Here is a 26,305-nt window from a genome sequence, read left to right on the forward strand (position 1 = left end):
CTGGGACAGTGCTGAAAGATCAGCCTGTCTTAATATCATGTAATATGCCTCGTGACACAACAATGTCACACTAGGGACAGTCAAAGTTTTGCTTCAGCAATGTGACACATTACCAGACTTTCTGGACTCAGAAGAATTAAAATAGCAAAGGCTAAAATGCTAGATTCCTGGGGTTTACTTTGTTATATGAACACGCAGTTGTGTTCACTTATAAGAAACAAAACTGTTTCCCACGTATGGGGCCAAATTAAATTCAATGATACATTTTAATGAAAATATTGTTTCAGTCTATTTTTATATCTTGATCAATAACTGGTGACAATATAGGTTAGGTTGACAATCACCACCAGTTGGATTATGTACTCATTCACAAAGTCATGAATATTTTGCATAACAAAACTATCATTTCAGTTACTGTTCTAGGTTGATTGTTGCTGATTGATAAAGGTATCTGTAGGAAGGAATTGGGGGTGGTGGTGGTGAAGAATTCTAGCCCTGGCTTTGAGGCTATCTGATTTAGTGATGGCAATGTTGGAGAGTTCAGATTTCTACTGAGTTGGAAATTGCCCACAGAATTGGAAAGAACCCTCTGGGGATATAAGACTGAAATATACAACTGCCATCTGCTTGCTTTGGGCATATGCTAAAGAACATAAACCCATGTTTTCCACTTGCCATTTTAAAATAAATTACAAAAGAGAAAAAAATCAAAATGACATATCATTTAACAAATTAGAATTAAAAATATAAGCAAGTTATGATAAGGCTAAGAAGTTTTTTTTTTAAAGTTTAAATAAGAAAACAATATTAAATAGTAAAAGAAAGAAAGCCAGGACTAATAAAGATACAAGTTTTTAAAATCTCACCAGCTAACCATGTAAAAATCACTGGAATAATGCTGCTAATCTGAAATGACACACAATTGCCATACAAAAAGATTAGTTAAGAAGATAAAATGCAAATCAATTAAAGAGCAGGTTAATGAGGCAGCATTTGGGTTTCAAACTATAACATCCTCTTTCAGAGATAACCAGGGACCTTTGAACCATGGTCGGGCAAATGTTTAGCAAGTCTGAGTCTTCCCACTCAATGTCCTCCCCAGAAGTGCTCCCTGTAGAGGGATTGTGGGCAGGTCACCCTCTCATAGATGCTGAGGAATCAAAATTTTAGATCTACAGGAGACTGGATACTCTTGCTCTAAATAACAGGTCCAGCCGTGTTCCTGAGGACTGACCCTTGGGTGATGCTTTATTTCTTCATAGAGTTTGCAAGAGTCTGCAAATACACCTGGAAACTACAACTTGACAGGATCTCTAGGGAGGTTCTGGATTCACAGGAATGTATTTCTCAAAGTCAGAACTGACAAGTGTGACTTTGCTCAGTCCCTCCCACAGACTAACAGGCACCCAGTGTATGCATTTCCCCTTGTACCAACCCAGCCAACGAATCCCTTTGAGTCTATGATTAAGGCTGCTCATTAAGAAAGATAACTCAAAAGCTATCATAATATCCTGAATTCATTTCTCCAACTTCTTCCATATCCCTGACTTTTAGAGTAATATTCTCATGTAAACCATGATAAATATCCTCCACTTTATATCCCTTTAGTTTGAAAGATTACTACACCTAATGTCAATCATATAACAATCCTATGCTATGGAAGGTTAATAAATACTGGTTCCATTTTGTCAATGAGAAAATTGGGGAATAGTGACGATAAATAAGTTGCCTAGGTTAATATTTATAATTAAGGATTGGAACGGAACCTTAATTGATATCTTATGAATTCCAGACCACTAAGTGTCCCACAGAATCATATAATTAAATTAATTTATACATATTTCAGGACATAAATGAAAACTTGTTTGTCAATATTTTTTTCATTTATTTTAGTCTTCAATCTGTCACTCAAATTACTATTACCCCTATCCTCTATATTTTTTGTACTCTACTACAAAAATATATATCAGAATAAGAATTGTCAAAACTGAAATAGAAGACTAAATTTTAAATCATTGGTTTCTCCAGTTTTCAAGTACTGACAGAGGGAAAACATTTCTATAAAGTAATACAGTATAAAGAAAAGTAATATAAAGCTTGAGGCTTTGAACTAAGGACTTAAGCTTTTATTTTCCCTAAAGAATTTAACTCTGGAAAAGGTTATATCAATTTTATTATGGGGTTATAAATCTATATAATTTTAATGGAAGGTTTACCTAGAAAATGTAAACATTTTATTATGTCTGATTCATTTCTCCATTCGAATATTAATAAAAATTAAAACTTAAAAAACAGAAGTATCTAAAGTGATCAAATCAGCCTACAGGAGGAGTCACATCAAGGTGACATCCAGGAACTGGTCTGACACAGCTAGGCCTCAGTGCTGTTAGCAGCTGGACCTGAACCCATTACAGAGAACATTCATATCAGACAAGGTCATTCTGAGACTGATAAAGTGAGATAAAACAAGGCCATTTCATAGACAAAAACAAGGTCACAGAACAACCCATAAAATTCCAAACATGCTCTTCTCTCAACTAATATGAGGGAGTGCCACTTCTTTACCAATGACAGCTAGTCTTCCCTCCTCCTAGATAACGTATTAAGATACCCAGTCACAGAATCTCCTCCCCTTCCTGACATTATCCAATCCAGAGCAAAGCCTCACTTCCTTGAACCTTCTCTGAAATCACCCAACACAAATGTAAACCCTTAAACCTTTACATAATAAGTCTCTTCTAAAACCCTCTTACTGAGATGCCCCACAGTTCCCTGTGTTGATTTTCCCTCACTGCCAACAGTAGCAAACCCAACTTGATCAACTGCAGGTTTCATCCCAATGGACTTTGACTGGAGGGCATTGCCATAATAATGATACTGATACATATACATTGTTTGTCATTTACCAAATTCTCTCCCTTACAGCATCTCACATGGTTGGTCCTCTCACAGTCCTGTGAAGTGATATTACTATAGTCCCCATTTTATAGAGGAAGAAACTGAGGATCAGAGAAGCAACAGAGATACTAAAAGGTGAGATCAAAATTTAAATTCTGCATTATCTTGCAAATGTCCAAGATCCTTCCACTATAGCACATCAATGTATTATTAAATTGACTAAGAAAATGTCCTACAAAATATTGGGATGAGAACTAGAAATGTGGATATGTGCATGTCAAGAAAATCCACTCAATAGTAATTTGTTGGATGCTACCAGGTACAAAGTTGCATGGAGAGACAACAGGAAATGGAAGGTAATTTCCTTGACCTCAAATATATCAATTATTACTATTATGAACTTGAGGCTCAGTTAGTGCCTGCAATGAAAATTCAGAGAAAGCAGAAAACATAGGTTTTTCTGCCAGAAGTTCTAAGTTTGGTGAGATGAGAGAAAGAGATCACAGAGACCATTGAACATACATATATATGCACACATCATTCCATAGTACTCTTAATTACTAGTATATGTGAGAAAAGGAGGAAAATTGGGTCCTGTTGTTTGATTGAGTCAATGAATTCTAGTAAATTCCTTTAGTTGCTCTACAACTCTGGTCTACCTTCCCCCAACCAACACCAGTCTCTGTTCCCTGACATGGCATGCAAATTAGTAACTAATAACTCAAACTAGAGTAATACTATATTTACCCTTTCCTTTTCTATACTGTTCACACATGGATCCCAGGCAAATGGTTTACCCTCACCTCAAAAGACGTAGAAGGAAGTTGAACGCTGAATAAGGGAAAGTACCTGATAAAACTAGGATGTCACCTACTTATAAGTTGATATCAAATTTTGCACAAATAAACATTATTTTATGTGAACAATTCACATCACCCCTACATAGCATCTACTTCATTACTGTGGTTATATGTGTTTCTTAAAGCAGGATTCTGGAGTGCTGTTCTGACATGATCCCACATGAAATCGTCACTGCCCATTACTGCAACTCATGTGATCAAATCCAGCAAAGGTGGTGAGGAGAGATCCGATTTATTGTTGCAAATGTTTCTTCTATTTTCTTCTGGTCTTCACTTCACAACTGGCCTAACCGAGGACAGCCAAGTGTAGGTCTTAGTTCACTGTCTTCATTGCTGATGCACTTCCTGTCACAGTTTTACCCCTTAAGATGATGTCCCAGGTAGGATGTCTACAAGAAATGCAGGTTGAACCCACTGAGCTCTCAAATCACTACCTTACATTGAGGTAGAGTGTTTTTATGTGCTTTTCAGAACCATATTCAAATTTTTACACTCATTTCCTAATCCTCTGAAAATTTCTTGAGTCCAGAAACTCTATATTCTTCTCAGTAGTGTCTTACATCTTGTTGATACTTGATGACGCTTTTACATTTAGTGAAGATGCCTGACTTTGTCTATAAGATAATTCGTTCTTAGGAGAATTCCAAATGTTTACACCAAATAAATCTTACATATATTAAAAGCATAATGCCAAAATTCTGGGCAGAGTATAAAAATATTTTTTTAAAATCATAGCTGTTAGAATTCCCTTTAGATAGTAAGGAAATTGGGCTACAACATGCTAAGAATTTTACATATTTTATAGTGCAACTAAATTCAAGAATGGAAATAACAGGATCAAAAATGACACATGATGAATTCATTAAGTACTCAAGATAGACCCATAAAGCTCACGTAAGAGAGAATATGAGCTTGGACAGGTTTACAGATAATATAAACATAGCTTCCAAAAAGCAAGAACCTACAAGAAAGCCATCCATTTTTTTATGGCTTTAGAGTAATTTCAATGTTAGTATAATATTGTTAAAACACCACTAGCTTGAGAACACATGTGGTCTCTACTTGCATGATAAAGCAATGACTATATCAACCGAGGAAAATGAGTTTTCTCATCTGAATTCTAACAACTTAATATCCTTATCTACCGACACCCAAGCATTTTATTCTTAGAAAAGTTCATAGAAAGTAGACTATGAGAAACTTGGGTGTCACTATTTTAACTGATAAGTGTCATTTTATTTTTGTACTAAGGATCAAATGAGGTAAAAGTGTAATAAAAACTAATCTATTAAAAGATTTTATAGCTAGCTTTTAGTTTTTTATTCTCCCATGTTATTTAGTTTTTCATACTCAATGACAAATAAAAGTGAAATATATTTGACTCTGTAAATGTCACAGCTCAGCACTTAAAAAAAATATTCTAAAATTTGTATAAGCTTGCCCAAATCTTTGGAAAAAAGGCAGAACATACATATATATTTGTGTGTGTCTGTGTGCTTTCCTACCTGTATGTTTATAGATAGACAGAAATAACACAGAACGTAACTGATTTCATATATAAATTTTATGGGAGTAATTTGCGAATAAGTAATGACGATTTTTGGCTCCCCAACCTTCAAAATGTTATTTGTCACTCATGTTTGTCTCTTCTTCTAAAATGTTCCTTTGTTAGTCCTAGGAGAATCTATCATTTGTGTGTGTGTGTGTGTGTGTGTGTGTGTGTGTGAGTGTATTTTATTTCATAAATTGTAAGCTCCTTAAAAATGGAGATCAGTCTTTCTCATTTTATAGGTATTTGTTTTATGTTTGAATGTTTCAATAACCTAAATAACAGCATTATAAAGTTTTCTCTCTGTAATAATGGATAAAATTATCAAGGACAATAAAATAGAATTTAAAAACAGACTATACAGTCTTCATGATCACTTAAAGATTACGTTATTTATAATCTAACCATTTTATGCAGCTGGCAGTGAATCTAGATTTTATTGCCTAGAAAATATCTAAAATTTTATTGCATGGTCATTTGCACATTTCCACTCCTAATTGATTGAGTGTGAGGGAATAACATCGAAAGGACTGACTCTGAAACCTTCTCTCTAGTTATAGTATGAAGGCAATAGTCAATCTGAAGTCTGCGGGGCTCCTTATAATTTACCCAAAATGAAAAGCAAGTGTAGATGAAATCTTAGTGGAAAGCATTAATATGCATCTTTATGGAAATACAAATGAGCATTGATTAGTACTCAGTCAAGGAACTACTATACATCATTGCAAATGTTAGAATCAAGAAAGGTACCCAGTTTTAAGAAACAATAACCAAAGATACAGTTTTTAATGTGACTGAAAGTTGTGCTCTTAATAGTTCATATATATGTATATGAACTATATGTGTGTGTGTGTGTGTGTGTGTGTGTGTGTGTGTGTCAGGGACCGTACATGAAATACACAGATGCAAAGTTTAGCAAATGGCAAATGTTCTCACCTGGGCAGAGAGCAATATTACACGGCTTATGATGTGTTTCAGGTCCTTCACATGGCCTTCCTCCATACTGAGGAGGTGTGCACGACCTTGTTCTTGTTCTTTGGCCTCGACCACATGTAAATGAACATAAACTCCATGGTGACCACTCCTCCCAAACTCCATGTACTGTAATAAAGCAAAGAAGCTTCAACAACAAAAGCAGAGAAGTCGACGATTTATTTTTCCTTATTAATAAGAAAAAAATAAAAACTCATTAGACAAGTATGAACATATTTTAAAACTTAGTTAACATTCTTATTTGCCACAAAATGCAAAAGGTAATTAGAAACTTCATGAAAATAATGGAAAATTGAATGTACCTTTTCTGTATTTGAACAGTTATTCATGTCATACAGTTCAAATGTTACCTCTTTTTAACGGAAATGTACCTCTCTCTTCCAGGATAATATAGTCATGAGTTATTTTTAAGTAAAAGTAATGTCAAATAAGGCAGTATAAAGAACTAAATCTCTGATAACAGAGATGATCTTCTGGAACTAAATTTGCATTTAAATAGATAAAGACCAATTTAATTCTTCCAACAAAGTTTCAAGATTAATGACATTTATGGTGTCAGGAAAAACCAAATCTGGAAATTGATAATACATATTTTAAAAAAGCTTTTTAACTTCAAATATTAATAACTAAAGGTATTTTTTTTGTGATTTAAACATATAGATGTTTAACATATAGATGTTTAAATCACTGTCTTTTGAATAAGAGGGAAGTTGCAAAAACTTTATGTACTCGCATCAGATCCCCCTCTTGACCCTGTTTTAAGGAGGGGCAAATACGAGGACCTCTTTCTAACAGCCATGACACCAGAAGAAGCCTTTCTTAGATTGAGATTTTTTTGCAAAAAGCGCATTAGTGTTCAAAGGTTAGATACTTTCCTTGCACTGTCAAATCTAATCTCAATCCAATTCTTAATATTGGGTACAGTAAGTAATAACACTCCATGGATAATACAAACAAAAAGGAGCTGGGCAAAATGCACTCTGGTTTAGAAGTTCCCTTCTTACCTCTACTCTTACCATGGTAAACAAAGTTCATAAGCAGATGTTTGAAATGGCACCCACTGAAATAAGTAGGGTGAGTAGAAATTTGTAATAGAAGATGACAAAAAATATGTTCATTTTTCTCCTCAACATTGGTAGAGATAAGCATCAGAGGAGTTATGTGAGTATATATAGTATATCTAGACTCTTTTGCATGTATATGCTAATCAAACTGTTACTGTAAAAATACATATATGATACCTTAATTATGAGGCATGCTGTTCTCTTCTATTTATGCTACTGATTTGTTCCAACTGGTTGTGAAAATATGCTCAAATATTAGAAAAATTAGCCAAATGACAGTAATATTCAAAGACAGATTCTTTAAGATTCTGTAAAAACTGCTGGAAAATATATATTTTTAAATACTATATAGAAAAAAAAAGCAAAATAAATAAATTACCACGTTTATATTTTCCCATTTACGTCTGAGAAAACCAAAAGCAATTTGTATTTATTGGTATAAGAATAAATAGTAAATCTGCCTTTGTCTAAGGAAAAAAAATACACATATACATATATTGACGTATAGGTATATATGATCAATTACAGCAAGATATTTTAAAAATCGTTTATATTAATATATTTTATTATGTTAGATGTATACCTTTCACCAATTTTTTCATTTATTTCTAAATATCAAGATTTCTTCATGCAAAAAGAATCTTGCCTCCTTTTGTTTTCTCCATAAAGTGCAAATACACTATATGGTATTCACATTGCTGGCTCTGTTTATTTTCTCTTGATCAAGTTATACTGCCCTATCTATATGCATTGAACAATCCCAGAAAAAAAAACTGCTGAATTGGCATATTTTTCTCTATTAATCTAAAAGAAGTATTGATTAATCTTGATGTCTTAGTTAAATTATAAAGCTGGAACCCTCTGAAAAGTAATGTTACTTACTACTTTTTAAGTCTGTATTGTTTCCTGGTGAAATTATGTGACTCCTCCACATCACGTTTAAAAAGTAAAAATATGTTTTATTTGAAAAGGACACAAAATTATTAATAATTTGTTATTTTAGATATACCAAATTAGTAGGAAATGATAGCACATATAATTTTATAGATGCTATTCGTAAGATTTATGTTAAAGATTAGATATTTTATTTTAATGGCAAATATTATGTAAATTCCTTTATTTTTCAGCAGAGTATGAAAATTTGTAAATGAGGTAGTCCATTTGAAAAATGTATTTGAAAAATCAAGAAACTTCAATCAAATTAATAAATTTTTATAGTTTTCTTCTTTACTGAGACACTAGCTTTATTTTGGCATCTCTATTCTGTGCTATTTAGAAATGAAATGAGGAATACACAATGCACGAATTATATGACTACCAGAGTTTAAAATAAGAATACAAATCATCTTATGATTTAGATGGGATATGTAAAATAAGTCCTTTAAGTACAAAGGTTTCTCTATTTCTTAAGAATACATAGATGTGAAAACTATGACATTTACAGAAAACATTTTCAATACCATGCCTTCATTTAAATAAAGTACCCAAAGATTAGAATACACATATAGAATGCATGTAGAGTAGACCGATGCTTTTCCACCAGGGGTAATTTTGCCCCCCGGGGGACAATTGGCAACGTCCAGAGAGACTTCCGTTTGTCACAGCTCAGGGGAAGGAGATGTCCTACTGACACCTCAGGAGTAGAAGACAGGGTGCTGCTAAACATCCGAAAATGCTCAGGCCAGCCTCCCCACAACAAAGAGGTACCTACCTATATCAACATGTCAAGAGTACCGAAGTGGAGAAACTATGGTCTTCCATAAAACTGACAGTCAGAAATCAGGACAGGAAATATAAAAGTTAACGTAGATCCCTACTATCCTCAGTTTACTTTCTGTGAGTTTCTATCATTTTCCGCTCTCAAAATAACAGTTTTTGAAGAGACTACGTCAAAAGCAACAATTTTGCAAAAGGCTGGTTATCTTAGGATCCATAGTAGAAGACATTAGTATGCCATTTAATGAAGACAACCCTTCTTTTGAAATTTGAATAGTATGGTAAAAGGTAACTAATGTACACTACTGATTTGCCTTTGATATGCAAATAAATTTAAGGTCTAATTCTATCATTCTACATATTTTGTGGAAAGTAACTTTGATATTCTGTTTGTCCTTGTGTTATTTTCATTAATTAATTGCCAAATATACTTGCGTATCCAGTGTGACAAGTAGGTTATTGTTTTCTGAGCTCATTTTCTTCTTGGGAATATTGGTAATTTAAAGTATTATTTCAGGAAGCTATTTATACTGTTTAAAATACTATTTAAGTTTTTAAATTCACTTTTTGCCACTGATTTCATGAAATAGTGTATTAAAAAGAAATACGTCTTTACCAGTATGGCAAATAACTGAACAAAATATTTAACACAAAACATTTCATAACAAAGACAATAACCATCTATTATAAAAGCTGTCCCAATGTCTTACAATGGGATACTTACTCTACATTTTCAAAATAATGAAGTTGCTAAATCATTCATGTTTGAAACATGAAAAAGAAATTATGGAAACTCTTTTCATTCTAATTCAATATTTGAACTACAAGGGCTAGAAGATATATACATCTTCTTATCAGTACTCTTTTATCACATTTAGAAAGACAAACCTATATGTCTGTGATGGTGAAGAGAAACTAGTAATTACTAGTTTCTCCAGTGACCAAAATGGTAAGAGGTTTAAAAAAAAATTAGGAAAAAATTTATAATCATAGAATATTCTTCAGTTTTCTGGATATCAGGCACTGAGTGAAAGAAAGAGCACTCTGGTCCCACTACAGATGCTGTCCATGTCCAGTGAAGGGATTAATCAGCAGTCTCTGGCAGACTGATAGTGTGTCCCATATGTCAACCATGTGAATGGGCATCACTAGTGGCTGGAAAGGAAGCTCTGAATGGAGAGTGGTGGAGAACACTGAGCATCCAGTCAGACTTCCATCTGGGGATCCACTTGCCTTTAGACTCTATCCTTATGTTGAAAGGACCTTGATTGTTCAAAATGATGCTGACCAGATAAATTTATATATCAGCTTATGTCTGTATTGACACTTTTCTCATGGTCAAGGGTGGGGAACTTGATTTTATAATCCTTAACATAAATACTGCAAAGAGGGGTGAGCCTTAAATATTATTCCAGACAATGTACTTTACCCACACCCAGCTGAAAACCCATTTGTATTTACCTATAAAGATGTCTGACCTACAAAATTTAGAAATGATAATTCTTAAAAACCCCAGCTCCTTATTGCTCCTCATCGCCCTTCTCTCACCTAGTGTTCCTAGAATCTGTTTGCATTAGGGCCCATGTTTTTGTCATCTTTTTTCATTGTCTTCCCCTTTCCATGACCAACTTATTTTTTCCCTCTGAATCTTTTTATTTTCTACTTGATGTGTGTTTTTTTTTTCTCATCTAGTCTAATTCCCCCTGACTCTCATTGATTTTTTTTTTCTGTTTTTCAGTGGACATTATTTATTCTGTCTTCTCTGCCTTACAGCTTTTGTCACTGTTTAGCTTTTAATCCTAACTTCATCTACTGTATCTCCCACATCTGTTATAAAGGGATCTCCACCTCATTGCATCTTTCCTCCTCCATGTTCTGCCCACCACTTCCTTTACCTTTTGTTTCTTCCAAATTCTTTTATTGTGATAAAAAATACATAATGTAAAATTTACCATCTGAACTATTTTTAAGTGTACAATTTAGTAATGTTAAGTATATTCACACTGTTGTAAACAGATCTCCAGAATTTTTTCATCCTGCAAATCAGAAACTCTGTACCCATTAAACACCAACTCCTCCAGACTGTCTTTTTATGGGTTGCCCTTGCCCATTCTGCTGGGAAATTGGGAATATCCCTGAGCTTCCCCCAGGCCACCCACTTTCTGCTCTTGCTTTTAGCAACTGCAGAATCAGCCATCTCTGGAAATGAAACTCAGCAGAAAACTTCTAAGCCACAGTTTAGCAAATAAAAGGTTTCTGCAGGGCCTGTCCCTTTCTTTATGCCCACCTCCTTCTGGAGGCTTCTGGAAAGGCTGAAAATGCAAATGCAGTGGTCAATATCATCCATCCAGGAAATGGCTGAACAAAATATAAATCTGGAGATTCACAATATTATCTGCTTTGGACTTATTAAAGAAAGTCCAGATTCTTCTCAGTAGTTATTTTTACATGAAAGGCAACAGTTTGAAGAGGGAAAAACACCTGTAATATGCATGCATGCATCAAATGAGAACAAAACAGTATTATAATGTGGAAAATCTGACCCTAAGTGGGCAAGCTGTGTTGTGCTCCATTTAGCACACAAAATTATATATACACACAGATATATATGTATCTATATATATTTGTATATATATATAGATAGATAGATACATATATGTATACATATATATATATATATATATATATATACATATATATATATATATATATATATATACACGTATATATGTATATATATGTGGTTTTTTCCATTAATGACTTTAAGTTTACAAAGCAGTGGATAGCACTGATGAGAGCAGTCACTTGAATGAAATAAATAGATAGTCCTTTGGTCAGGGTCATGATTTTCCTTAAAAGGGTCAAATAAGTGGTAGGGAAATAGCTGACTGCCTTAACAACTAAATGAAACTCTACAATGGGTAGAGATCATATTTCTAGTGTGCTGGAAAATTACATTGTTCTTCAAACATTCAACTGGACATTTTCACCCTCTAACACAAGAAAAAATATTGAACTTTAAACACTATTAGAAATTTCAAGCTTAGAGTTGTTAGGATAAGGGAGTCACTTACGTAATTTCTTGACTGCTCTGAAAGCGGAAATAATCACATTACAAAATATAGTTTCACAGTTGAATAAGAATCACACTTATCCGCTCTAATTAAAATGCCTATACCCAGTTCATATGAAAATAACAAATCAATCGTTCCAAATGCGTAGCATGACACAATTCAATAACATCCACAGTTGTAGTTGCTGCTAACACTACCTGGACAGAGGGCAGTGTTATTGCAAACCCTTGATTCTCTTAATGGGCCGCTGCAGTGTGTCCCGTAAGGTGATACACAAGTTCTGGTTCGCACCTGCGACCCTTGACCACAAGTAACTGAGCATGTGCTCCACTGGGACCACTCTTCCACACCAGATTCACCTGTGTGCAAAACAACAAATAAACATGAAATACTGTCTTGACTAGTCAGCTAGTAAGCATCATACCAAACTGACATCAGGACATGCAAGAACAATTTAAATGTAAAAATGTGACAGTACATCAAAAGGTACAAGAAAACATCGCAGAGAAAAAGAAATGCAAAGGGAGATACATATTATGCATATCATGATAATACAAGGTCCAGGTTTGCTACAACCTTGTTAGCAAAACTATACTTCACCAATTTCACTGGACCACGGATACTCTGACGGGGCCCATCAGCATTTTTGAACAGGAATGATTGTTGAAGTGATTCTCTTCAGGCTTTGCACTTTGATGGAAGAGGAAGCAAAATGTATTGGTAACTTACTCTGGCTTTGGTGAACAGGAAAATAATGATGTATTCTTCCCTAATTCTTTATTGTATAACTTCCTTTCTAATGTTGGATGAGGTGGAACCCTGGCAGTTTGGGCGTATCTAATTTTTAATGTGCTGAACATTGACACTTATTTATAATTTATTCCTAGTGCAATTCCTACTTTTTCACCCTATGACAACTATTTATTTTGTGATAGTTTATTGAAAACCTTCTACCACAAATTTTCCACATGATCTAGAATAAAAAAAGTGATTTCTACTTGAAATGAAAGAAAATTCCTCTATGGTTTCTACTACTTTAATATGGAGCTAAATTGTACTTTGAAATAGGGCCCTAAAAAGCACTGAAACAATGTCTATTGTTTCTATATAATTTGTATCATTATGTTAAATCATGTCCCAAGGAGACTAAAGTGAATAATTTCTACGACCATTGCAACAGGCTTCTAATTCTATTCTGGCATTATGTTCAGGAGATATTTTTAACACTGATTTGAAAACGTGTAGTTGCTTTTTCCCAATTACAAAATTGGGTCATTTACTCATTTGCAGAAACTATTTAAATTAATCATTTAGTTGTTGAAAATGTTTACAAGTGAATGTTTCTGGAAACTTTGTATCACTAATGATACAAATCAAGGAGCAACTTGTATATTATAGATTCCGCTTGAATTTGCTTCTGGAATAGAATCCAAAGAACAGAATATGATCATGCATTTGTCCATACTTTTTGAAAGGTGGTGAAATGACGTAGAGATTACTCGCAGTACTATTGAAGGCAGCAGGTCCACAGACTGGTCCTTCAGGACAGACGGACACTGGGCCAGAATGTAACTCAATTTGCTGATTTCTTCGCTGAGAATTTTTGTTCAAGAAAAAGAAAAGTGTTGGCTGAAATAAAACATGTGCTTAATAAAGTAGTTGAAATTACATTCAACTATTGTAAACTTTTAATCTCTTGGAGGGCCCATAACAACTAGTTACAGACAAATACAGCTCTGCAGACCACACGTTGGGTAGCACCATTATAAAGTATTTGCTCTTACATTGGTCTGCATTATTTACCCAGAGGCATAGATTTTATTGTATTTATAACTGGATATATATCATAAGGCTACAGATAGGGGTAACTGGGATCATATGTTACATTAAACAGGGCTTTTTTTCAGTGTAGTGATCATGTGTGTCCTGGAAATACTGTCTGTATAGATCACCCTTGGTTATTTCAGTATTTTTCGTCTTCACCAATTTATATATAATTCATTAAAAAGTTATTAGATGACCATTTGAATAATATTTAAAGCCATACCTCATAATTTGTTCTTTTACATTAAAGAATACTCTATCAAGATTAAAATCATTCTATAAACCCAATAATATTATGATCATTAAAAAATATCCACACATATATGTATATATGCACATATATATTTATCAATGAAAAAATGAAGCTTAAAGTTAGGGACAATATAATGCAAATTTTTCTTTTGATATTTCAACCTGTGTTTGTGATGAGATTAAGTTAAGTAGAACTGTTATGGTTGCATGTTATTAATTAAAAGCCAGACAATCTTGAACAATGTGAATTCTATAGTAAATAAAATTCTATAGTAAGTAAAATATATCGATTATGAATAAAATGTTACATTTTTCCACAAAAGCAGTCCTTCTCTTACCCTTGCGTTGTTAAAACAGCAGAAAAAATAGTTTAATTAAACTTAGCAATGAATCATCAAGATCTAATTTTAAATGTATTCTGTGCAAAAATGTAAAAATTTGTGTTGCTTCTGAATATATGTTACTATAATGATTTTGAACAGGCTAAGCAGTTATGCCTGGATCATGAGAGATTGCTTGGTGCTCAGAATTGACCTTCTTCACTCCCTGAAACTGATGGTTAATTTTGTTGATCAAAAACAAAATAAATAGATGAACAAAATATCGGCTTTCAAATTATAAATCAAATTTTGCCCCTCAAATACTGGCCTACCTACTACACAAGTGACCTTGCTATATCTCATCTGCTATATTTTCAAATGACATTTCCACTGAATAATTATGATTTCCAAGCTGTCACTTCCTCCTTCCAAAAGGTGTGAAGACTAGTCAAGCACAGTGAGTCATTATGAGAAGTAGCTAATACATTTTATAAGAAAGGTATATTTTTTAAAAACTCACTAACATTAAAATAATAAAGTATAATACAAAGTATTCCGTTTTTTAGTGTATGTGTCTTTGGAGGTAGCAAAAACTAATCTGGTTCCTTAACTTTCAACTGAGAATACATATTAAACATTGTATCTAAACATTGTATCTATTAAACTTCTGTATCTAAGGCACTATTGAGGCTCTTCACCTGACACAAAAAGATGAAAGGAAGCTGGAAAAGCACTGCAATGAAAGTCAGAAGACCTGTGTTTGATGGAAAGCTACTGAATATTAGCTTAGTGACTGAGAAAAATCACTCTACTTCTCTGAACTGCTCAATAAAATGAGTAATACCTCTACCTCAAAATATTACTTGTGAAGATTAAATGAGATAATGTATGACAGGACATTTTAAATTATAAACAAAACATTAATATAAGATTTTGCTAGTATGTTAAAATCATGAAATTAGAAACACACTTTTGTATTTTCTGTTTTAGAAACGTACTATATATTCCTAATGTAGGCTTTTTTTTCCCTACTGGAATGAAAGATGATTTTTCTAAATAAGTTTGTCTGAAGCCATCTTAGTGGCATTTATATTTTTATTAGATATCTGTATCTTGTCACTTCATTTTATTTCCCTTGACCATAAATACAAGTTGTGTACTAGGCTATTGGAGCATTGCCCATTTTTGTTCAAACTAGCTTATATCAATTATTGGACTGACCAAAATGACGAAGTTATTTTAATAAAGTAATGCTACTTTACCAGATGTTACTCTTAAAAAACAAAACAGAAAAAACAACAACAAAAAAACTTTTCCAGTCATTTTATAAACTTTATATTAACTTTGTTTTTTAAATACAGGGTTTACTGATTGAGAAGCCAGGTTACTCATTTTGAGAAGCAACTCTTAAATTATAAATTTTGATTGCTTTTGTTTTGTTTTTCCTTAAGACTAATATAAAAACAACATTATAATACCTTTTATTATTTAATTTTACCTCTAAATAATAATAATAAAAATAATAATTTTGCATTATTATTTATTCTCAAATGAATGTTAGCAATGTTATCATTGTTTTTATATAACAAGCATTTATTGGTTTGGAAGACAGAAAAGTTTTATAAATAAAACTTAATTTTTGTAAAATTTTGTGTGACACTTAGCTGTATTTATTCAGAATAACTAACTTAACACCCAAAGAATGTAGAATCTCAGAAAACATTTAAGGTAAAAAAAAAAAAAAAAAAAAAACAACTCTATTTTTATTTTTATAATTACCTAGTGTCAAACGGTTTTTATGTATTTAAAAAACTATTTAAAGTAATGCAGTTTTCCAGTCTTTTATCAGTAGCATAGTAATTTAAATTTCAAACAAGTATTAGACATGAATTTATATTTGCCTATACTATCCTTGGTTTAAAATTATATAATAAATATTTATTATTCATCAGTTTGAGCATCCATTAAATATCTTCAAACTGTAATTTTGAAGTTCATTGCTTTTCCTGAGTGATGGTTACAATATGGGGAAATGAATTTAAAGCTCCCCATAAATCTACTTAATAAGTGTGTCATCGATTTTTACCAAATGATGTATTATTATATATTAGATACAAAACAATGCCTGGAAACGAATGAATAAATGAAAACAGAAATTAGCAATTTCTCACCTAGATAACATAATGTTCTTTGTGATTTGAATATGCGAATAGCATTTTCATGAAAACTGAATTTTCTTGGTATATGTCAAGGGCAAGTCCAAAAAGTGAATTTATGTAAGATGCAAGCTTACATAACATTAAGATAAGCTAATTTTACCACAATATTGGAAATTCAAAACCATGGTTTACTCTTTCACTCCTAAGTGACCCCAATTTGAAGGCATGTCAGTAAACTAATGTCTGCACCAAAATCCAGATGGACAAGTTTTCTTCATTTCTGGATTTGGCTGTAGCACATACATAAAAACGCTAAAACAGATGTCCTTATTGTAGAATTTATTCCAAACATCCTTCCTGTTATGAGAATTATTTGACCTACTTGCAACTAATGTATTAAAATCTACTACTCACCCATTACCAACAGCACAATTCACTAAGAATTTGCATTTTTAGTTGCAGATTCAAATCTATTTTTCTGAACAAATATTATCCTAGAACATATGAACTAAAGGAAATATTCATTCTTCAAGGGCATTTCATCAAAATCATTCTGAATGTCTTGTCAAAAGACTGGTCATGTACTAGAAATTTCTATATAAATGGTAAAACAGATCATTTAGATTGAAATTTATAAAACTTCATAAAAACATAAAACTGTTAATTTCCAAGTTTCTAAAATAAAAGTGACAGCTGAAAATGTTCACAACAAAACTTAAACATGTTTTCATTTAAGAATTTACCACATGTAATGTATCATGATGAAATTATAGCCCATTTAGTATGATGAGCCAAAATATGAATGTATTTATTTGTATTGAAGGGAGGATTTTTAAAAATAATTAATTTAGAATTAAAAATTTTATAAACTAGAAAGTCATTTTTGTTGATATTTAATTACTTGGCATGTATTACCAAATAAGACTGTCACCTTTTTATTATTTAGCTTATATGACAAAACCCTCTTTACAAATCAAAAATATTAAATTCTAAAAAAAATTGTTTCTAATATTTCTATATATTTTAACAATCAATTAATATTTATGTGACGTATGACTTTTGAAAAAATATTCAACATATTAAATACTGTTAAATTAAATCATCCAAAGTACTATTTAAAATTCTAATTCTTAAATCTCCAATAATGATTATTGATGAAATAAATAACTTTGTTGACTTTCTCAAAAGTTTAATGATACAATTTAAGTATTAATCAACATAATTAAATAATAATATGTAAATCCTAAATGTCCCATACTGAAAGCAAAATAAATCTTACACATTTTCTGTGCACTTTTCAATTCACAGCTACTTCATTTATGGACTTTAACTGGTGACAAAAAAATGGTTCAAAAAAAAAATATCAGCTCCAAAAACTGACAAATGTGCAGCAAAAGATTATGAAAACATGCAGTGGTTTCATTAAATTAACAACAATAAATAGAAAAATGTAACTAACGTATTACCAGTTTGTGCCATAAATTTAGCAGCATCAGCTTGTTCCTGAGGGACACTTTTTTCATGAACAGATCGAGGTCGCTGACTTTTAATTGTATGATCTCCCATCATTCCAAATTCTAAAGACAGAATAAAGGTATATGAAAGCTTGTGTGTAGACATTTGTCACAAATTACATTACTGTCTCATGCAATATGTTCCTACACATAACTAGAAGTTACTGATTAAATTCACAATTCTAAACTTGCTAGGCTGATCTGCTTGGAATATTTCTAAACTCAAATTAAAAAAAAATCTATAAACAAGAACAAGGTTTCAAGAAACAATAATAACAGTCAATGAAATGACACATCAGGTTTTAAGTCACCGTAATTAACAGAAATTGTGTACTCTTTTCTGATAATGTTTTGAAGCAATACGTTAGAAAAAATACAACCACAGTGTTAACTGTTGTTTTTCAGAGATAGAATCCTGACTGCGTAACAGCTGCTGCTTTGCTGAATAGTAATCACTCTCACAAGCTTTTCAGCACTTTTTTTGAGGAATGAGTAATCCTGTAAACTAGCTTTCCGGAGGCAAACATTCACTTAATGGACTATTTTTCCAAAGATGAGGTCGCACTTGGTGTCCTCAAAAGCCCATAGAAAATAGTGGTTGAAATAATTCTTATTCTCTCCTGCCTTGTCCCCAAATGATTCTGCATCTTTTTTCTAACCTCATGTAAGAGAGTGTGTATTCTTTTAAAAGTTATGTTGAAAAATGGGAATGACTCCAGGTTTCTGTCATTCAGTCCTTTAAAGGTATACTTCCTAGGAAAGGTGAAAAAATCTGGACGTAACACAGAGGCAAATGGAGGAGAGCAAAAATAAGTTGAACAAAAGAGTAGATTCCATGTAATATACTTTTGAAAATTAATATGCTTAGAATTCTGCAAGGGTTCCATACTTATTGCACTGTTACTATAAAACAATTTTAATAAAATCAAAGCCTAATGTATGGAAAAGTTATTAGTTCCTGCTCATAGGAGTGTAGGTGGGTATGCAGGTGAAGAGATTTTCCGAGGGACAGGAAATCATTGTGCTTTCTGTCACATCAAGAAAATTGTTAAGCCCTTAAGACCAGGACTTTATTACACGACAAAGATGATTGGGTAAAAGATGTTCTAATGATGTGCAGATAAATTGCCAGAACTACTAATGTCAAAATTTAGAAATGGATAATTTCACTCGCTTAATGTTTTGCCTTTTCTACTATCTTTAAGTAACTTTCTGTTAAAATAGTACAACTTATTTTTACAATTAAATAGTGTATTTTGCAAGCACTAATTCTACCAACTCTTGTCTTTTCTGCAAGGAGAAAAGACTAGCACTCATTTTTGTCCATTCTGGCAAACCCCCACATAGATATTAAAGTATGATACCTGACAGACTGATTTGTCAGATATTCTTTCCAGATTTTCTTCCCAAGGGAACATATCATAAGAAATTTGAGAAATCTAAATGTATGTTTGTTTTTGTTTTGTTTTATTTAGATAAAATCCAGGCAGAAAATGAAAATTTTCATAAAATGCCAGTTGGTTTTAATCTTGTAAAATCCATCACTATTTTCCAATACTGCCAACATCCTTTCATTCCATTCCTATATACATACAACCTTTGCTACCTATACCATGTTTCATTATGCTAATAAGAAGTATCTAACCACATATCATTTAATAATTTTGAAAATTTACCACTTAAAATGTTTCTATCTAGACTCATGCACTATCCAATATTTTGAAATATAATATACAATTAATTTCTTTTTCTGGATCTGAAATAGCAAAAGAAGTTTAGTAGTAATCTTTATTAACAGTATGCTTTACCTCATGTCTCTAGAATTTATCATTTAAACTGTGGACATGTGTTGTGTGTGTATGTGTGTGTCTATCACTTAGGGCATTTAAGTCAAAGCTTATGTTTACGTAAGTTAAGTTTGGGATCTGATGTTCATACTAAGGTAGTTTTGGACACTGGGAAGGCAAAATATATTAAAATAAATTATTTTATGCCCATAACTTCTTAACTCTTTAGTAATTAACTTCATTACCTCTTCTAGTAGAAGAGAATTCTTCAGCTCAGTGGCAGCACAATAGTCTGCAATCTGTTTTCTAAGGAAAAAATAGTTTATTTGTATATGGGCTACGATCCTGAAATTTAGTGGTCTGAGTCTATTGGTGGACACTGCTGAGATAATTTAAAGTGTCATATTCAATTTCTAATGATTTCTGAAATTTAAACACAAGTGAAGAACTTATTTTTAAAAACAGGCATTAGTGTTTCAGTGAACTACTTCATGTCATTAGCTGGAATGTGATTTAAATCTCTCAAACATCTATAATACAAATTGAATTTCAATAATCTTAGTGTAGTCACTTCTACTTACCATCACTTATCTGTTTTATGAGCATTAGTACTGATACCTTATCACGGGGTCACAGATTTAAGAAGAAATTCTTCAATCATCTGTGGACTTGTTCACATATTTTTTTACCTAATCAAACTTTAAAATCAATTTTTTGATTATTATTGTCAATATAATTTACCTACAAAAGTACTTTGAAAGAAGTGAAAACTAATATAAGCCCTTGATATAACTAAATTCTCCATTAAGATAGAAAACATGTTAACACCTATTGCTTTTTCTCAAATGCAAAAACAACACTATGGTGGTATTTTCTGAATGTTCCAGACCTATTGTTTCAGACCTAAAACAATCTGAATTTGTAAGTGACTCATGTGAACCATTATCAAGCCAAGTGATAGCCAAGTGAGATTTTTGGCAATGTTTATGTGCCAAGTGTTTAAAAAAAAAAAAAAAAGGTTTGTTTCAGGATTGTTATTAATGGTAAGATTTAACAACAGATATTATAGTTCCATCCATATCTCTCAATGGGATATTATAAAAATATTTGTGTTCTCTTTCAAGATGATATTATATTTTTCACCTCTAATGAAAGTAAACGCCAATTAGATCATCCAAACCTTCAAAAAAAGAAAACACAAAAAATAAATATCACAAGCTATTATATTTTTAAAATTATTTTCTTATGTGGTGAATGTGAGTTGAGATAAACCTTTAGCATAAGTTCATCAGTTCATCATGGATTGTTGATTCATATTCAAATGATTCTGAGTTGGCAAAGATAATATACTACATTAGTTACACAAGAAACATGGCATAGCCAAATAAAAGATGATCTGTTTTTGTGAAAGCAATGAATAGCAAGTTATGAAATCAAATGAAATAATGTACAGCATAATATTGTGCATGTACATATGATACATGGCTTATGAAAGTACAGGGTTATTGCCTATATCTTTATGTTGATGATATCAGTTAAGTGGTGGTTAAATAACTGCCGTCATGCATAAAACTCAAATGATTGGACATGACTTCCATGTTCAGGTACATTTTCTCATAGACTCTTTCACTGTGCTTCTTGAAAAAAAGCAGTCTCTGGAAGTAGGATACAATTAAAACTACATGAAAGAAAGGTTTTGAAAATGTATTGCTTTGAGTATAGTTTTATATCTTTTCTTCCCCAATCCAGGAATATAGAAGTAGATCATTAAGAAACAAACAGACCTGGAAACTGACACTTGATAGTCAATTGTCAGTTATGAAGTTTTTGTCTGGAAATCAAGAGTTAAAATAATGTGAAATTGAAGTCATCAAAAAGTTAAAAGACATATCCATTTGTTATTTTACCAAGTATTTATTTTTTAATGTATAGACAACCAGAACATCAGATTAGTTGATATCAATTATGACTTCAATCTATCTTGCAATGTAAATAATAACTTTGCATTGTTAGCTAACTTTCCTTTGCATTTCTGCAGAACCATCGTAGACAAAGCTATTATTGCTTCTCAACAAACTCTCAAGGTTATGTCTTACTTTCATTCTATGGCCAAAGTGCCCTACAATTTTTCATGGAAATAGTCAAACCACTTCATCCTTTCTCTCATTTTTCTTCACCTGAAATACCAGCTCTTCTAGCCATGCCTACAATAAATACCCTTTTCAAGTTCAACTCCAAATAGCACCACATTCATGAACTATTTCCTAATCAAGCAATCATAATCATCTTCTGCCTTCCTTAACTTCTATTTAGCTTTATATCAATAATGGACTTTTATTTCAACTATTAGATTGTATTATTCCTCCCACTAGCTTATAAACATCGATGAGAAGCAAGTATGACTGAGGGGTTTTGAAATCACTTCCTGCTTTGCACATAGTTAGGGTTCAACATTTATTTATTATATAAATAAGTTTCATGTTGAGAATCACTTTTTCCGAATGCAAGTTTCTAGATATCTAGAACCATTTCTTTAACTTACTTGAACAGTTTGATGGAAAAAAGAATAAAATTCTTAGTGAAGTCTTAAAAACTATTTACATATGACTATGATGCTGAACATTTTTTCTGTCAACAAGGTTTATCATCCATAAATATATTCAGGTTATTATTGAAATATTACCTTACTTAGAACTTTATCCTCACCACCCTAAAACAAAGTTTAATGTCCTAAAACAAAGCTTAATTTTGTTAACACACATTTATTAATTACTTAATGTGTGAGGTATCAAAGTTATAAAGATAAAAAATAAATAGTCTCTGATACTCACAAGGTCAATAGCCCAAGGAAATTCAGTAAACATGGTCTGATATTCTAGAATATGAAAATTTATATATTTACCAAAATATTAAACCATACTTAAGAGCCATTTTTATATTATTAATAATTTCCTAAATAATATATTACCCTTCACAATAATGACTTGATAATATGTCTCCAAAGAGAAAATACATTTTTTAAACCATGCAACTGGACATGTGAAGTGACATTCCATTTGTCCTACCGTAACAAGTAAGAGTATTAAATGCATAACTTGCTGGCAGAAATATTCTTTCATTGGCTGACTTATGGTGATGTAAACAAATTCTGTTAAGAAGCAACCAAATATTTTCTGAAATAGGATTATTATATTTAATACATTCTAGGTTCATATTTAGTCAGGAGTATAAGCTATTGAATGTGTTCATTTATTTTTATACATATTGGAAATAGACTTGGCACAATTATTTTGCATGCAATTTTTGTTTGTGCACAATATTGCTGGGGGATATTTAAATACTGAAGAGCAGCCAGATCATCAGTCATTAATATCCTTCTGTTTTTTGAGATTTAAAAAAATATATATTTTTTAAATGTGATCAGACTTAAAAATTGTGTTCTTTCACTCACCAATTATTTGTTGAGTGCTTATATAGCCATGTGATATATCAAAAGATAGAGCTTACTTACAGGGGATAAGATGGGAGACTGTGTTATTAAAGATATTTTTAAAACTGGCATGAACTATTAGAAACACAGAATTTAAAATTAGACATCATTAGTTGAAATTCTGAAGGACATTGGTTAAAAGGTACTTTTTACTGTTGATTACATATTTACTAATTTTATTTTCCCAGAGAACCAAACAGGAGCAGATAAGCAGTTAAAAGACAACTTCCAAAGAACTCAAGAATAAGAGTTTTATAAAAAAAAGTTAAGAAATAATAGGAAATACTTAAATAAATTTTGAGACAATTAAAAATTAATATGAAGAGATATTTAAAATAAAATAAAGACATATTAAGATATATTAGAATATTAAGATATATTAGAATTGTATTACAGTGGAGAAAAGACAGCCTCTTCAATAAATGGTGCTAGCAGAATTGGAAAGCCACATGCAAAAGAATGAAACTGGACTGCTGTCACCATGTACCAAAACTAATTCAAAATGGATCAAAGACTTAAGCATAAGACCTGAAACAATAAACTGCGTAGAAGAAAACATAGGTATTAAACTTATGGACCTTGGGTTCAAAGAGCATTTTATAAATTTGAGCTCAAAGATAAGGGAAGTAAAAGCTAAAATAAATGAATTGGACTATATCAAACTTAAAATCTTCTGCAGAGAAAAAGAAACCATCAACAAAATAAACAGTCAACCAACTGAATGGGAGAAGAGTTTTGCAAACAGTGCCTCCGAGAAGGGGCTAATATCCAAAATATACAAGGAACTCATACAACTCAACAACACAAAAACAAACAATCCAATTGAAAAATGGGCAGAGGATCTGAAGATACATTTCTCCAAAGAGGACATACAAATGGCAAATAGACATATGAAAAAATGTTCAACATCACTAATCATCAGAGAAATGCAAATAAAACCACAATGAGCTATCACCTCACCCCAGTTAGAATGGCTATCATCAAAAGACAAATAGTAACAAGTATTGGAGAGATTGTGGAGAAAAAGGAACCCTCATACACTGTTGGTGGGAATGCAGATTGGTGCAGCTGAAATGGAAAGCAGTGTGGAGATTCCTTAAAAAATTATGAATAGAATTACCATATGACCCAGCAATCTCTCTCCTGTATATCTACACCAAAAATCTGAAAACATTTATCCATAAAGACAAGTGTGCTCCAGTGCTCATTGCAGCTTTATTGACGGTGGCCAAGATGTTGAAATAACCAAAATGTCCTTTGATAGATGAATGGATAAAGAAGTTGTGGTATATATACACAATGGAATACTATTTGGTGGTAAGAAAAAATGAAACAGGACCATTTGTGACAACATGGATAGATCTTGAGATTATAATGCTAAGCGAAATAAGTCAGACAGAAAAAGCAGAGAACCATATGATTTCACTGATATGTAGTATATAAACCAAAAACAACAAAAGAACACAAGACAAACAAATAAGAAACAAAAACTCATAGGCACAGACAATAGTTTAGTGGTTATCAGAGAGTAGAGGAGTGGTAGATGAGAGTAAAGGGGATCGAATATACGGTGATGGAAGGATAACTGACTCTGGGTGGTGAACACACAATGTGATTTATAGATGATATAATACAGAATTACACCTGAAATATATGTAGCTTTACTAACAAGTGTCACCCAATAAACTTTAATTAAAAAAAAGGTTGTTTCAAAATTACATGCAGCCTTATTTACTTTTCTTAATATTGAAATCTTAATGTTTTCTTAATATTGAATAGATTGGTACATCTTATGGTAAAAAAATATTTGTAATTTCATTTTAATCATGCCCCTATTCCTAGGCTTGAAACTAAGCTCTCCAAAGTACACATGAAATACACTTGGTTATAGGGACCAAGATGCTATTTCTTACAATAACAAAACAGAATCTTACCTTTCAAAACAATCCCACAGAAATTATTTTGTTTGATAGTTGGTCATAACTATTTCAATTAGATAGGTAGTTTTATGCCACTTCAAAAAATGTACAAATCATAGAATAGTCAAAGGACATAATGTTAGTATGTTTATAGAAAAATTTAAAATGTTCAGGATATTTCAATTAAATTGTTAAATTATGGAATACAAAATATTTTGTAGAAGTGATTATTAAACATATTTAGTGTATATACTCTTAAACAATGATGCTATATTTTAATTTCTCTTTATTCCAATAGGAATTTTGAAATATTTACATATAATGATAGTTTTTTAAAAAAGATCTCCTTAAACATGTATTAGAAAATTATATAATAAAACATCTTATCTGGAATGATTCCAGGAAATTTGGGGTATAAATGCTTAAATCATCATTTTTATGCTTATTTTCTGTCTTCAGAGAAATTTTAATAAATTGGATATATTGTTCTATGTAAGAAATCATCAATGCATGTAATCATGTAGAAATTATTTGTTAATATTTCTTACATATTATCCACTTGTATTTTTGACATACCTTTTGAGAGAACTATTAAGTTTTTATAAACTATCAGTAATGGTTTATTTGAAAAATATATTATTTGTTGGTGATGAGGAAAGTAAATGTAGAAACACATAAATAATAAATGAATTTTACTTCCCATGGTAACCTAGTAATTGAATGTCTTTTCTTGTTGACCTTTATCAGAATTTAATTTAGCACATAAGCACGAGTGGTAAAATAAGATGCTTTATTGTGAGCTCTAACAAGTTTTGCAGAACAATAAAACTTTTACACTATAAGATTTGAATAATATTCTTTCTCAAGTGGACAAATAAGATTTTAC

The 26,305-nt window shown here is 31.8% G+C and overlaps 1 protein-coding gene across 6 annotated transcripts in view; it reads right to left on the bottom strand.

Annotated features, from left to right (window-relative positions):
* Window positions 1-26,305, bottom strand: part of ADGRB3 (adhesion G protein-coupled receptor B3) — a 679,308-nt gene that overhangs the window by 393,738 nt on the left and 259,265 nt on the right. For all 6 annotated transcript variants that reach the window (XM_081037440.1, XM_081037439.1, XM_081037435.1 and 3 more), the window contains 3 exons: window positions 18,176-18,286; window positions 12,352-12,513; window positions 6,244-6,408 (listed from right to left, as the gene is read on the bottom strand). In XM_081037440.1, coding sequence (XP_080893566.1) covers window positions 6,244-6,408; window positions 12,352-12,513; window positions 18,176-18,286 — 438 coding nt within the window. The remainder of the gene's footprint in view (window positions 1-6,243; window positions 6,409-12,351; window positions 12,514-18,175; window positions 18,287-26,305) is intronic.

Source organism: Rhinolophus hipposideros (assembly GCF_964194185.1).
Source record: "Rhinolophus hipposideros genome assembly, chromosome: 3".
In the NCBI taxonomy this organism is placed as follows: domain Eukaryota; kingdom Metazoa; phylum Chordata; class Mammalia; order Chiroptera; family Rhinolophidae; genus Rhinolophus; species Rhinolophus hipposideros.